At 38.6% G+C, this 13395-nt stretch overlaps 1 protein-coding gene across 1 annotated transcript in view; it reads right to left on the bottom strand.

Moving 5' to 3' along the window:
* LAMA1 (laminin subunit alpha 1) overlaps positions 1–13395 on the bottom strand; it is a 98996-nt gene that overhangs the window by 43823 nt on the left and 41778 nt on the right. Inside the window, exons 11-22 of the mRNA XM_071417399.1 lie at positions 11877–12017; positions 10766–10939; positions 9109–9210; positions 8191–8402; positions 6938–7049; positions 5919–6029; positions 5027–5154; positions 4339–4425; positions 3878–4089; positions 3271–3377; positions 2142–2322; positions 744–880 (exon numbers count right to left, since the gene is read on the bottom strand). Coding sequence (XP_071273500.1) covers positions 744–880; positions 2142–2322; positions 3271–3377; positions 3878–4089; positions 4339–4425; positions 5027–5154; positions 5919–6029; positions 6938–7049; positions 8191–8402; positions 9109–9210; positions 10766–10939; positions 11877–12017 — 1704 coding nt within the window. The remainder of the gene's footprint in view (positions 1–743; positions 881–2141; positions 2323–3270; positions 3378–3877; positions 4090–4338; positions 4426–5026; positions 5155–5918; positions 6030–6937; positions 7050–8190; positions 8403–9108; positions 9211–10765; positions 10940–11876; positions 12018–13395) is intronic.

The following is a 13395-nucleotide window of genomic DNA, read 5'->3' as shown; positions in this document are numbered from 1 at the left end:
CATGTAATGACAGACCTTGTCAAGTTGATTGTATTTGTGGTTTCTCCACTGAAGTTATCCATTACATTCATGTAATTGAGGCTTTTTAAAATCTCAACATTTATAAAAGAGTTTGAACCTATGCCATACCTGAAAGGAATTTACTGCATGAACCTAAAGGCATAAATGGATGCTGTTCCTTGGATCTGCACTGACTTGGCACTTTATTGCTTAATCATAAGAATTAAGCTGAGATAATGGGAGCTACCAATGTTCCATCCATGAAACATTAACTACATTATACCATTTAAATTATAAATTTTCAGAAAACATGCCTGCAGTAACTTTCAAGACACTTCCAATATTATTCTTAAATCCGTAATACTATCACTTACTGATTTGCACAGAAACTATGTTACCAGTTGCCCCTTGCTGTGCTGCTATAAATCTGGTTTAGTATCACCATTTAAACACCTAAATGTTAGAATACACACCTCAAAATTTCTGTATGAACTATGCACCTATCCAGAATAAGCACTCTGATAGTATTTTCAAAAACAGCCCTCTTAGAAGGTTGCTCAATAAACATTGTGCCACCTGTTGTTTTGATGTTTTTTGTTTTAATGTGACCATGGTGCATTAACATTGAGACAGAATAAAGATCATGGTTCTCAAAAAAAGAGTCCATTTCTGACATTTGTATAAGGCAAATTGCTTTTAACAATTTTTTGAAAAGCCACGGCTTTTCACCCAGCCTACCATACCTTGCAACCAAGTTTAGGAGAGAGTCCCCAGAAATTTTCTTCACAGAGTTCACACTTTTGTCCCTGAGTGTGAGGGGGACAAATGCATTGGCCAGAATCAGCATTACAGTTGTTTTGAGTATGGGCACAGTCACAGGCTGCAAGAGAAACAGGACCAAATGTTAACTTTATCCACACTTTACTACAGAGAAGAAATTCCAAGACCAGAAGTAGTCTTACTTTTCTTATACAGTGCATTTGTCTGTTCCACTAGGAACTCCTTGCCATCTCTAATCACTGAGAAACAAATCATGACCGCAGTGACATTTCATCTTTTTACTAGAAGCCCATTATTGCTAATTGACTTAGCCTATTTGGTGTTTCAGAAAGCAGAGCAGCACTTTCACAGGGGGATCAACAAGACAAAATAAAGTTACTTTTGGAGTAGCGTACATTTGAGGAAAACTTTTCTATTACAGAGGACACAAAACTCATCAGGAGATAAACTAATGTTTTCAAGCAGGTGAAAGGATTAATACTCAAGAATTGAATAATAGAGATGGATAATTATTTTTATAATAACTCACTACTGCAGGATGTACTTGGCTATTTAAGAAACAAAATACAATTCCAGTTAAAAAGCAGAATTTCAGTGAAGTGATTTTAATCATCTTTTTCTTAACATTTAAGTATTTTCCAATAATGAAATGGTTAAAGGTACCCAAGGGATCTTTGATACTTAGTACAGACAAATAATATTAATTTCAAAACAATCTTATCACAATCTCACTGCATATTTCATTTTAATGTCCTGTTTGAGGCATGAAAAAAGTGGTTTTGTCTGACTGGAGAAAAGGCAGGCATTCCTTTAGCTATACAGTATTGAAAAGGTCATCTTATTAACATGAAAAATTTGGTTTTGATGGCATGTTCTCCTTTTAGATGAACAATTTCTTCCTTATCATGACTAAAAATTGCATATGTCCAGGTGATGATGGGAAAACAGAGCCAATGACTTCATATCAAAGTATGAAACACATATTTAAGATTTAAATGAAAAAAAAAAAAATTAAAAATCTTTAGGCATAGATCTTCACTTTCCCAACTACAGAAAAAAAGGTTTCATTCTCTTTGAAGGACTGAAGGGTTTTGTAATAGAGACAAAGGAGCCATTGAGGATGTAATATTTCTCTCATGCACTCTTTATGAGTTATTTCATAGTCACCACCTTTTACAAGGAGCCACAGAGTAAGCAAAGAAATGTTTTGTTCCCTAGCTTAATCAAAGTATTAGTAGACCTTCCTACAGATTCTTCTGTATTGTCATCACAACAAGTGACCTTTGCCAGAGTTCAACCTACAATATATTGCTGAAAGAAATTCCAGACAAACTCTGGCAGGATCGTGGATTAGAGCTTACGTGTGCAGCCACCATCCTGGAATGCGTAAAAGCCATGAGCACAGCGATCACACTTCTCTCCAGCCACTCCTGGCACACAGTGACACTGCCCCTGGTCATTGCAGTCCTTGGACACTGAGCCAAACTGACTGCAGTTGCAGGGAACACAGCCAAGCCCAGTAAGCAGCCCATAATACCCATTCTGTTGGAAAAGAAATAAATAGATTTGTCCCGTTTCATAAATTTTTGAAAATACTACAATATACACTCTTGTTTTCTCTTGTTTACTCCCCATGATGTCTGACCTGCATGAATCTTGGCCAGCACTGTGTGACTGCTGTGGAAAGACTCCCTGGCATTATGTCTTCACTGCTGCCAGCTATAAAGCAATATGCCCTTGGGTGAAAAACTCAACCCTGAAATGCTCTCATGGTCCTTAAACTCATAAGCAAGACACTATGTTTTGAAGCCTGATGTTATTCTAATTTAAAGACTTGCATGAGGTGAGGGTGGGCTGTGCTGATCAAGCACAGATAACTGTGACTGTGAATGAAAGCCTAGAACAGGGCAGGTCAGTGACTCAGTATATCTGTGTGCTCAAAGTCATTCAGCTGGGCTGGCACAAAAGGCAGTAACTGGGCACAGATTTCCTGCTCTGGTCTCTGATGTAGTTCTACACTTAGCATAGACTGGAAGTTGCTGGTTTGTATCACCAGTGAATATCTGCATGTTGCTATAACAGGCCTGCCTTTCAGCTGAATCCCTTGTTGGCATTCAGCCATGATGTATGTATTATCACCAGCCACATTTCTTCAGGTATTCCCAACTCAGACTTCATTTTACAGAAGCACAGCTCTAAGATCCCTTCAGGTTTGTTAACAGTGTTTGGTTTGGTTTTTGACTGCACACTGTCAGCACCAGCCTGCACAGCCCTATGCAGGAGGGTGCTGAGTCAATTACATAGCTTCATATCTGCAAGGAGTACATGCAGAGCAATTTTCAGCCACAAATACTTCGGTCTCCACTCCACAGGCCCCTCTCCCCCAAACCTATTTGCTGCTATTCTCTGTATCTGCTCAAATCACAATCTATAGATAAAGAGGAAGATAAGAAAATCTATACATTAGCAACAGGCAATATATCTGCTTACCAAGCATTTATCACATCTTTCTCCAATTACATTTGATTTACAGGAGCAGACACCTGTCTCATGGTGACAAGTACTTGAAAGGGAACCATTCACGTGGCAGGCACAGGCTTGTGTTCAGACAAAAAGAAACCAAGTTTAAAAATTAGTCATGTGTATCTACAGGCATTCATTATTATACAGAATTCAAAATGTGGTATATGATGTGTTTCATCTGTTTATATCCCACAGATGCTAATATACCATAGAAATGCCTGCGCATTTGGGCCAAAACTTAAACCAAAACAAAACACCTCTGAATAGCTGTATTAGAAAAGTTTTCTTCTTCCAGCCCTATATGTGACATTCAGAAGTAGGGAATGTGTCCAGAATGTCACTGGAGGGACAGTGTTAAGCAAGCCATTAAGTTCCAGGGATACTAGGTGTCAAACCCTAACATAATACCCTTCCCTCAGCCTAACCCAACCCCAGTTTTCAACCTGCACTTGCCAACTCACAACTTGAAGGTTAACTCTTTCAGCAAAGGTGCACATGTCCCCATCCATTTTGTACACGAACACTACATTTTTGTGTTCTTTAAATGTTGAGAGTAATAAAAATAACAACTTACGATGACAGTTTTTGTCAATCACTGCATCCCCATAATAGCCATCAGCACACTTTTCACAGTGGTGACCTGCTGTGTTCCCCAGACATTTCAGGCACTGTCCTGTGAAGGGATCACAGTGGCCCTCTTCTTGAGGGTTTACATTGCCATTGCATTCACAAGGAGCACACAACTGTCCAGCCATAAGAGGATTCCCATAGTAACCATTAGCACACCTGCATCAGAGTTTAAAAACTTTGTCAGCTGGAGTGTGGACATGTCATACACTCTCTTCACTGAAGGGAGTTTTTCCTGTTAAATTTTAATCTAAAGTGTCTCTGTATTACAATGAAAGACCAAATAAGAAGGAAAATATTATTAGGAATGTTCTGTACATGTGGTATGAACAATACAAGGAAGATAGGATGAGGAACACCTAGTGATGGCAATGATACAGATGTTTCACCCAAAATTAGTGTACATACCTTTCACACTGAGAACCAGTATAGCCTGGAAGACATTTGTCACACACAATTCCACCTTCTTCACTCAGCTGGCAAGTGGGACTGAAACTATTAACAAAATTTATGGCAGTTGGTATCAATGCACAGAATCACAAGACTTCTGCAAACATTCAATATCCACCTTTCCTTGCACCTAGCTATAAAAACACACAACTGCAATTTTTCCTCATTTATCAATGCATTTAACACTATAATGTGTCAAAATAACTGTATAATTTTAAAAAACTCTTGGGGTTTTTTTGTATTTTATAAACAAGATTTTAAAACTTCCTAAAAACTTGGCTTTCATTCTAGCAAAGCAGTACAATTGCTGTACTGAGTTACTTTTTTTCAGATGCAACACTTCTGTCCTTCTACTGTTTTCTGAAAAAACAAGGAAAATAACCATGGTTTTGGTGCAAAGTTCAAGGACAGGTTGAATTATTACTTTCATCCACCATGCAAAATCATACCAGTTCACTTAGCCTGCCTTAGCCTAGTCTATATATTTAGACTGCCTCAAAAAAGAATGTTTCTATGAAATGTATGCAAAGAAAGATGAAGGAAAAAAATTCCTTTTCTTTCTCCTTCAGATGTCATGATATTTTTCTTTTTCTCACTTTCTGTTTTTGCTGAAGATGCAAAAGACAGTCTTGCATAAGAAGCTTACTTGTTTGCAGCAGAACTGAGAGGACATGCACAGGGCCGGCAGTCCTCAGATGTTCCTTGGGATGGATTTCCATAGAAGCCAGGCAAGCACTGATCACAGAAAGGTCCTGTTGTGTTGTGTTGACAAGCCTGTGAGACATGGAAAAAATCTTTTTGTATTTTCTCTTGATGGTTTTTCAGCCCCTGAGGGATTCCTACAGCAGTCTGCATGCAGCATGACATCCAAGGAAGCCATCCTTCAAGCCATGAAGAACTGCCTAGAACTCTGAAAATAAGTGTTTTGGGGTTTTTTTTCCTGAGTTATAACAATCCTGATTGGTTTTTCCTACATTTTAGAATATACTTTATGAAACCAGCCACATTACGTATACACATACTTAAATGTATTTCACATATTGCATACATTTGCAGTAACAAACTTATATAGTTTTTACTGGTGTTTAGCCATTTTATTCCAGTAACCTCTAATTTTCAGAAGAGATCTGAGAGCTAAATTTTCTCTTCACAAGGTAATGTGCAATTTCCACTGGTGTTAGTCATGGAAGATGCACACATATCTGAAAACAGATATTCACCACTTAAATTTGTTCTTTTCAGGAATGTGCAGCAACCAAAATCAAGATGTTTATCAGCCAGTATATGACGACATATTTGTATTAGTTCTGACTATGCCCCACTTGAAATGATAAACTAAAACAAATTGTTTATTGGAAAACACAATAATGGAGTCTTGAAACATACTCTGAACTAAACAATGAAAACCAACAAAAATAAACACTTGGTACCCACAGCTTGAAATTATGCACACTGTAAACTTGTCTCCTACAGTCAAAATGCTCTCTTAACTCCTAAATAGGTACTTAAAATGCAGAACACTTTGAAGGATGACTTACAAAGCAAACACCGTGAATGTCACACTCAGTTGCATGCCCATTGCACTTGCAGGGCTGACAAATGCCTCCAAAGAGTATTCCATCCACACGGTAGTACCCAGGCAGACAGGACTGAAAAGGAATGAAGGGAGAAAAAGCAGTAGCATTATGTGTGCTGAAAATACACATCAAAACTTTTTCAAAGAGTGCACTTCCGACCACCCACCATCCAACCCTTTCACACTGTGGTAACTGAATGCTCTTTCAACCCTATTGATGTCACTGTAGCTCTTTTCAAGTCGTTGTTTTTTTACTTGCACTGGATAAAGAGGATAAGAATTAACTCCATAAAACTTTGATTCATCCCTTTGTTCCCTGGAGGCATGAAAGTTAACTTTTGTGTGTTTTAATATGTGAAATTCGTTATTATGGGACAATAGAAAAGATATTCTACCACCTCTGCAGAATCATTAACAATGCTAGAGCACAATTTCAGTATTTTCATACTGAAATTATTTGCTAAAATAATTCCTGCTATTCTGCAGTAGGACTGTGCCTCTCTAAATCTTCTATTTACAGATACAGAAAACACCAGCTTGCACAATGCATTTCACCCTTGTGGGCTCTTCCAAAAGCTAGCATTTCTCCCTGCTAAGGTTTCTCATTGCCTCCATAAACTTAATGGCACATAATAGGAATAAACTGCACATGCTCCAGCTCCAGAAAAAGCACTATTAATGAGTAGGGTAAGCTCAAAATAGCTTCACAGAGCTTTAACAGCTGCTCCCTCTGAAACACTGATATTCTGAAGCACATCATCATATTTTAGTGCCATGAAAATAATTCAATAAATAAGTTTAAAATCCTGTTTAGAGTATCTGAAAGAAAATACCTTCGGGATTGCATAAAGTATAGTAGGCAGCAATTCACCACAGAACATACACTTTAATGGCAGCTTAATTAAAGGCAGCCTGCCTTTAAGCCTAGATCCTTCACAATAAGAGATAATTTTGCATACACAAAACACTGTAAGAGGTTACCTCGCAGGATAATCCTGTGTAACCCTGAGGACATTCACAGAATTCCACATCTGGAGCTGAAGAAAGATCTATAACATTTGCACTTGCAGTATCCAGGGTCACAGAGTCCAGCCTAGGGTTAAGCAAGAAAACCTCACATCATTTGTTTCCCCAGACTTGATCTTCAGGAGGACAGTTTCCTTCTGGGGAGGTAACACTACTGAGCACTGCTCCCTGGCAGGAACAATGGAAGAACAGGCACAAATCTCTTTTCCAAGAAGTCTGTGATCATATTCTTATCACAGCATTTCCAGATGTCTCTTGTTATCATTATTGTTACTGGAAGAGACAACCTCCTCAGCCACAGGAGGTTGTCTTACACATTTTTGTAAGAAATCTTTACAAACATTCCATAAAGACAAACACACTATCCCTAAATGAACATAAATTTCACCAGAGTGGTGTGGGTGCACAAAGCAAATTTGGTATCAGTTCCTATTTTATTGACACAAAATGCTACCAAATGACAGAATATTCACAGAATATTTTGAGTTGAAAGGGATCATCAAGTCCAGCTCTTAAATAAATGGCTCATTTGGGGATTTGAATCCATAACTTTAGTGTTATTAGTACCATGCTCTCACTAGGGAATGACGTAGAAAGTTGTCAGTGAGTGTAAGGAAATTAAGTAAATGATGAAGCTGACTCCCTTGAGAGCAACACAACTTTATTCCTGTATCTTGGAGAAGAGGTGAAACAAAGATCTGTAAGGTCTCACACAGATACTGCAAATGCTGCTTTGAGACTATGGAATGATCAGCTAATCCATTGCAGCCTTATTTTCCTATTAAGGACTCCCTTAGAGATGAGTCTCAATAACATCCACAAACAAGCATCAAAAGAAATTAAAATCAATGTCCTTATTGATAGGTTTTCAATAGTCAGTGATGGATTAACTTGCCACATACCCAAATAAGCATACTGCAGGGAGTTCTGGAGGCATTTCCCCCTAAAAAGCAGCCATTGTAATAAGACAACGTAGTGCACTACTATTTTAAAGCAGAAGACAACATCTCTGCTATCAGATATCTTTAAAATCAAATGTCCCTTACCCCACACTCTATATGACTGGTCCGAAGAAAATTCAATAAACAACATTTTTTCTAGAAACTATTAACATCAAACTTCAGGAATACTGCCACTAAGAATCATGATTCATATGCAGAAAAATAATAGAAGTATATAGACTAACTTGAATATTTTATCTCACTTACCTGTACACAGCCTTTTTGGCAATGTTGTAGTTGGCCCTGATCAGAAGATGGGTCACATTTGCCAGAACAGTCATCAACATTTCTCGGTCTATTGCCTTTTTTGTATTAAACTCTATGAAATTGTCTGCTACAAGTCTCACTGAATTAGAATACTCCTCATATGGCTGTAATGACAAGCCCGCTGCTCTTGTACTCAGAATCTGCCCATTACCCTGAAATTGAAGGACAAGGGAAAACATTCTGCATATTTGCATGTAATTTTTATTAAGCAATAACATTTAGTGTCAAATACACATCCATGTAACACAGAGAAGAAGCAATCAAAATAAATTCTTTGCATTAAGAAAAAGTAAGTAAAAGGTCAACATTTTCTGTGGCTTTGAGACCACAACACCATTCTCTCATGGTTTAGAGACTTCAGAATTCTTTTGTAAAAGAATAAATTAAATTGCAAAAATCTAATACCTCTAGGAAACAGAATTTCCTTTCTTCTTTGTTCTATTGCTTAGTACATATAAAAAAATTATGGTTTTGGAGATGCCTGGATTCAGTATAGAGCCTTACTTTTTAACTGCACTATAAATCTAGAGAAGTAAGCAATCAGCAAACACACTCACCTTTTTCATAGGCATAAGTCTTTCCAGTTTATTGCACTTTGTTTTGTAAACACAGCTTTGTACATTTGGTAATAAACAACTCACCCATATACATACAGATTAAATTCTAGGTATTAAGCATTTAAAACTAGTATGGTATGGATTAGATAATCAGAGAAATGAGTAGTAATAAAATTTTGACAGTGACATTTAAAGGACTTAAAACTGACAAAACTACTAGTATAGAAATATTATTTTATTTTTTAACCCCTTTGTAGATTCTTAATAACATTTGAATAGTAACAAGCTGAAAAAACCCCACCTGAATGATGACATCCACACTAGACACTATATCACTGTCCACGGTCTCCATTGGAATGTCATAAGATACTGTATACTTCAAGTCTCCACTAAAAGCTGTGAGCTGAAATAAAAAAGCAAAGTCTTAACAACACTACAACCTCCAGCCAACACAAAGAAATTACATGGGTCAGTACCACCTCCAAATTATATGACAGTTTTAGGCTTACAAATACCACTTTACAGAAAAAGTTTAACATGCCATGAGTGTCAGCACAGGAACAAGAGTTGGCTTGTTGCTGTGCAGGTGGTGAGAGCTGGCTCAAGGCTCTACAGGTGATTCAGATAAGTGCCCTCATTCAGTGAAACACTAACAGGACTCTGAACAGACAGCTGAGATCTATCATCCCAGCCAAGGGGCACGTGGGAGTTTTTCACATTCCATACACCACCTTTCAGTGTCCTTAGCCCCTCACCTGCTGCTGACTACTAAAAGCAAGTTAAGCAACAGTAAAACCTATAATAAATGAATAAGAAATCAGAATTTGAGTAAGTGCTGCCCTGTGCAAAATCTGCTCCTTAATGTTACACTTCTTACACTTGTTTTCATTTATTGTGTCACTATACTAATAATAAACACAGCTGCATGGGCAGAGAGAGTGGACTGAAAATAATTACAGGTAAGGCTTCAAGGATCTCCTGTGCTCACCACTGGTGAGGCCACTGCTGGAGTTCTGACTCCAGTTCTGGGCCTCCCAGTACTAGAGAGAGGTGGACATACTGGAAAGAGTCCAGCAAAGGGCCACTAAATTATTAAGAGCTGAAGCATCTTTCATATGAGGAAAGAACAAGAGTAGCAGGACTGTCCCACCTACAAAAGGCTCAGAGAGATCTTATCTATATATTCAAACTCCTTAAAAGAGGGTGCAAAGAGGCTGGAGCTTGGCTCTTTTCAGTGATGCCCACTGCCAGGAAAAGAGGCAATGACCACAACCTGAAATACAGGAAGTTCCTGCTGAACATCAGGAAACATCTATTGTGAGGGTGCCCAAGCAGTGGCACAGGTTGCTCAGAGAAGTTGTGGAGTCTCCATCCTCAGAGATACTCAGAAGCAGCTCTTTGATTATGGTACCAGTTAACCTGTTCTAGGTGTCCCTACTTGAGGACAGAGCTGAAGCAAGACGACCCCCAGAGGTCCCTTCCAACCTCAACTATTCTAGTTGCTGCAAAAACTAGGAGACCCAGAGCTTTAGCTAGTAAACAGGGAAAAATTTAGAGACTAGTTATTTGGAAACAAATGATGGCCAAGGAGCAGGCAAGAGATTTTAATGGTTCCATCTACTGTTATTGGACAAGGCATTAAGGGTGTAAGTTTTGGGATAGGAATCAAATGCATGGGAAATGTGAGCATATAAGTCAGTAACAGTCAAGAGAAATTATACTGTGTCAAGGATAGGCAGGGAAGGAAGTGGAGAGATGGATGAACTCAAAGTGCAAAAAGAGGTACTGGGAATGTCTGAACAGGAACATCCTGATTTAAAAAGCAGAGCTACAGTGAAAAGTTTGGTAATACTGAGCTTTATGTGCAAGCTTTAATTACAGAAATTATATATTTAGAACAGGTTATGGTTAAGATAGAGAACCTACGAAAGAGTTTTGACACTTAGGTGGGTACTTACTTTATTTCCTAGATATGCCTCAGGTGCTGACCAGTAATAAGTATTTTTCAGTACTTTCACAGCCTCAGTGTTGTTAATACTTATTTGATGGGGTCCATCAAATTGGCTTCGCTGAGGCTGCACACTGCTTGCCTTGTACAGGTCAGTAATAAGCCATCCAGTCATGTCTGAAATCTGCAAGAGTAGTAATATTAATGAAAGTTGGGCAGTTGTGTCACTGAGAAAGCATTCACCTCTTCCTAGATAGTCATTCAAACTGATGGATCTAGAGCGCTTCCATTAGCCAAGTCTGACACCCAAACCATGCAAATTTGCCACTTCAGACTAGGATGGTCTCCAGGTCTCTATTTGAGTTTGATTTTCATCCTTCCAACAAAATGAACATTACACCAATGCAGCTCCCTGAGACAGAAACACAGAATTTCAAAGGCTTCAAGGCCACTTGTCCCCATTTATAGATAGGGCTGAGCTGGAGAAAAGCAAAAACTACAGTCCCAGAAGAGAGGCCAAGATGAGAGAACTTTGTTCTTCTCACAGAGAGAGTTTTATTCAATCATCTTAGAATTTCAGTCAATTCAATATGTTTTCCTCCCTTTTTGTTGCACACTAAGCAGGAGACCAAAGTGTAGCTAGCTCTGCAAAGATACATAAGGAATTTAGTGGGAAAAGAGTGGCCCCAAAGCCCATAACTCAAGAACTGTTTAATCAGAAAACAATTATATTTATAAACAGTGTTTGCTAAGAAAGAGTATTGGCCATATTGCCAGAGGTCCAATAGCCTTGTCCATTTGGTATAAGAGCAAGGAAACAGGTTTGGGTTTATCTCTTCAGCATGAAAAGAAACTTTAACAGTCAGAAAAAAAAAAATTTTTCCAATGCAGCCTTCACTACCCAATGCTTCTAATATGACTGCAAGCCAGCAGGGCCAAAGACTGCACTGGGATGAGTTACTGACTACCTCAGAGCTGCCCAATGATACTGATCCATTCCTCTGTAAGGAGACACACACCAGAATTTGAAGCTAACTTGGGCACGTGTCAAAGAGAAATATAGTACATTTTTGAGCTGCTTGAAGAAAGAATATTAGGTCATGGACATAACATTTACATACCTGACTGATAGGCCATGTAAGACTGTCACAGACGTCAGAAACACCAAAGCAAAAACACTCTGTGCAGCCCTGAGGATTTCTTTCTTGCAAATTGTAGAATCCTGGTTTACAGAGATCACAGTTTTCACCTTCTACATTTTCCTGTCAAAGGCATATAACATTTGGATCACATCAGCATTATTATGGTAACAAATACCATGGATTAGGTGGGATTTAGGCATAACAGCATTCAGAAGGTTGTAAAAGAAAACACATTTCAGCACAGCAGGATTATTGAATAAGACTCAGAGCTTAAAACTGAAACTGATTGGAAAAATTCATCAGAATTTGCCAGTTCATCAAAATCTAAACAAGCCCCAGCAAGGGTTCTATTGTAGTAAAATTTCAACACACATGCAGGGTTTGAAAAGTTTCTGTCAGCTTGCCAGTCTACTTCTCTTGTAGCTTGACTTTGTAGATTGCTCTGGAGAAAGATCTCACGTTTTCTGAATTCAGATTACCTTTCAGATATCTCACCAGATAGAATCCAGAAAGTTCACCTGTAAAGCCAGGCTCTAGGAGCCACCTCAGCCACCTCAAGACAATAGTTTCTCAGCCATCTCTCAATATTTATGCTGTGATGTCCACTACTTCTGCCACCTCTTCCTGGAAGAGCACCACACTATGATAGCTGGCAACTCCTCCACCCAATATGCTCTGGCTAAGGTCCAGAAACTCCTGCTCCAGAAGTAGAGATGCTGCACTCCTTTAGCTCCTTTCATTGGTATTCTGCCATGCAAATTGGGTAGTTCAGAACATACAGCTATAAACATCTTTCGAAGCAGAATTTACAGGGAAAAAAAATCCAAAACGGTGCACCCAATATTCTATTCTCGTAAAATTTGTGCAGCAAATATGTGGCTATTTCTTAAAAAAAGTTTAGACAATTGCTGCTGACAAACAAACCAACAGAGAAAATATTTGATAAATACCCACAAAGCTGTGTAAATAGCAGATCTCCATGGGCATCTTCACATACTAAGATACGAACATTTCCTACTGCAAGAGACAAGATACTTATAATGTCCCAGCTTCATATCAGGACAAGACCTGAACACACACCACTCTTCAATCCCAACCTTTTGTTTCAATTATGGGAAAACTCCACTAAAAAGGCAAAAATAACTTTACAGAACACCTCACAAAGTTCTCTAATACATATGGTTAGGACACTAAGACTGCAAGTATCCTATGAAGATCAACCATCTTACTGTTTTGAGGAGGCCTATACAAGCTCTGCATTGTCACGTGAAATGCAAAGCCTGTGGACCAAAGTCTGATTCCAGAAGCAGTTACCAGGGTACCTTCACGTCAGTCACAAGAATCACTCCAGATTGCAGACTTAGATCAGATCTGGTCCTATGGAGTGTATTTCAGGCTTACCAGAGAGAAATCTGAGACTTCCAACTGTCTTTCCTTCTGGAACAGTGTTTGGCATGTCAAGATTACATAAAACCTCTCTACACAGCCAGATTATGTC

This window comes from Agelaius tricolor, unplaced genomic scaffold (assembly GCF_023055355.1).
Source record: "Agelaius tricolor isolate 1412-34295 unplaced genomic scaffold, bAgeTri1.0.p SCAF_2, whole genome shotgun sequence".
Classification (NCBI taxonomy): domain Eukaryota; kingdom Metazoa; phylum Chordata; class Aves; order Passeriformes; family Icteridae; genus Agelaius; species Agelaius tricolor.
Note: the sequence above shows the minus strand (reverse complement) of the source record. Positions and strands in the feature narration are given on the sequence as shown.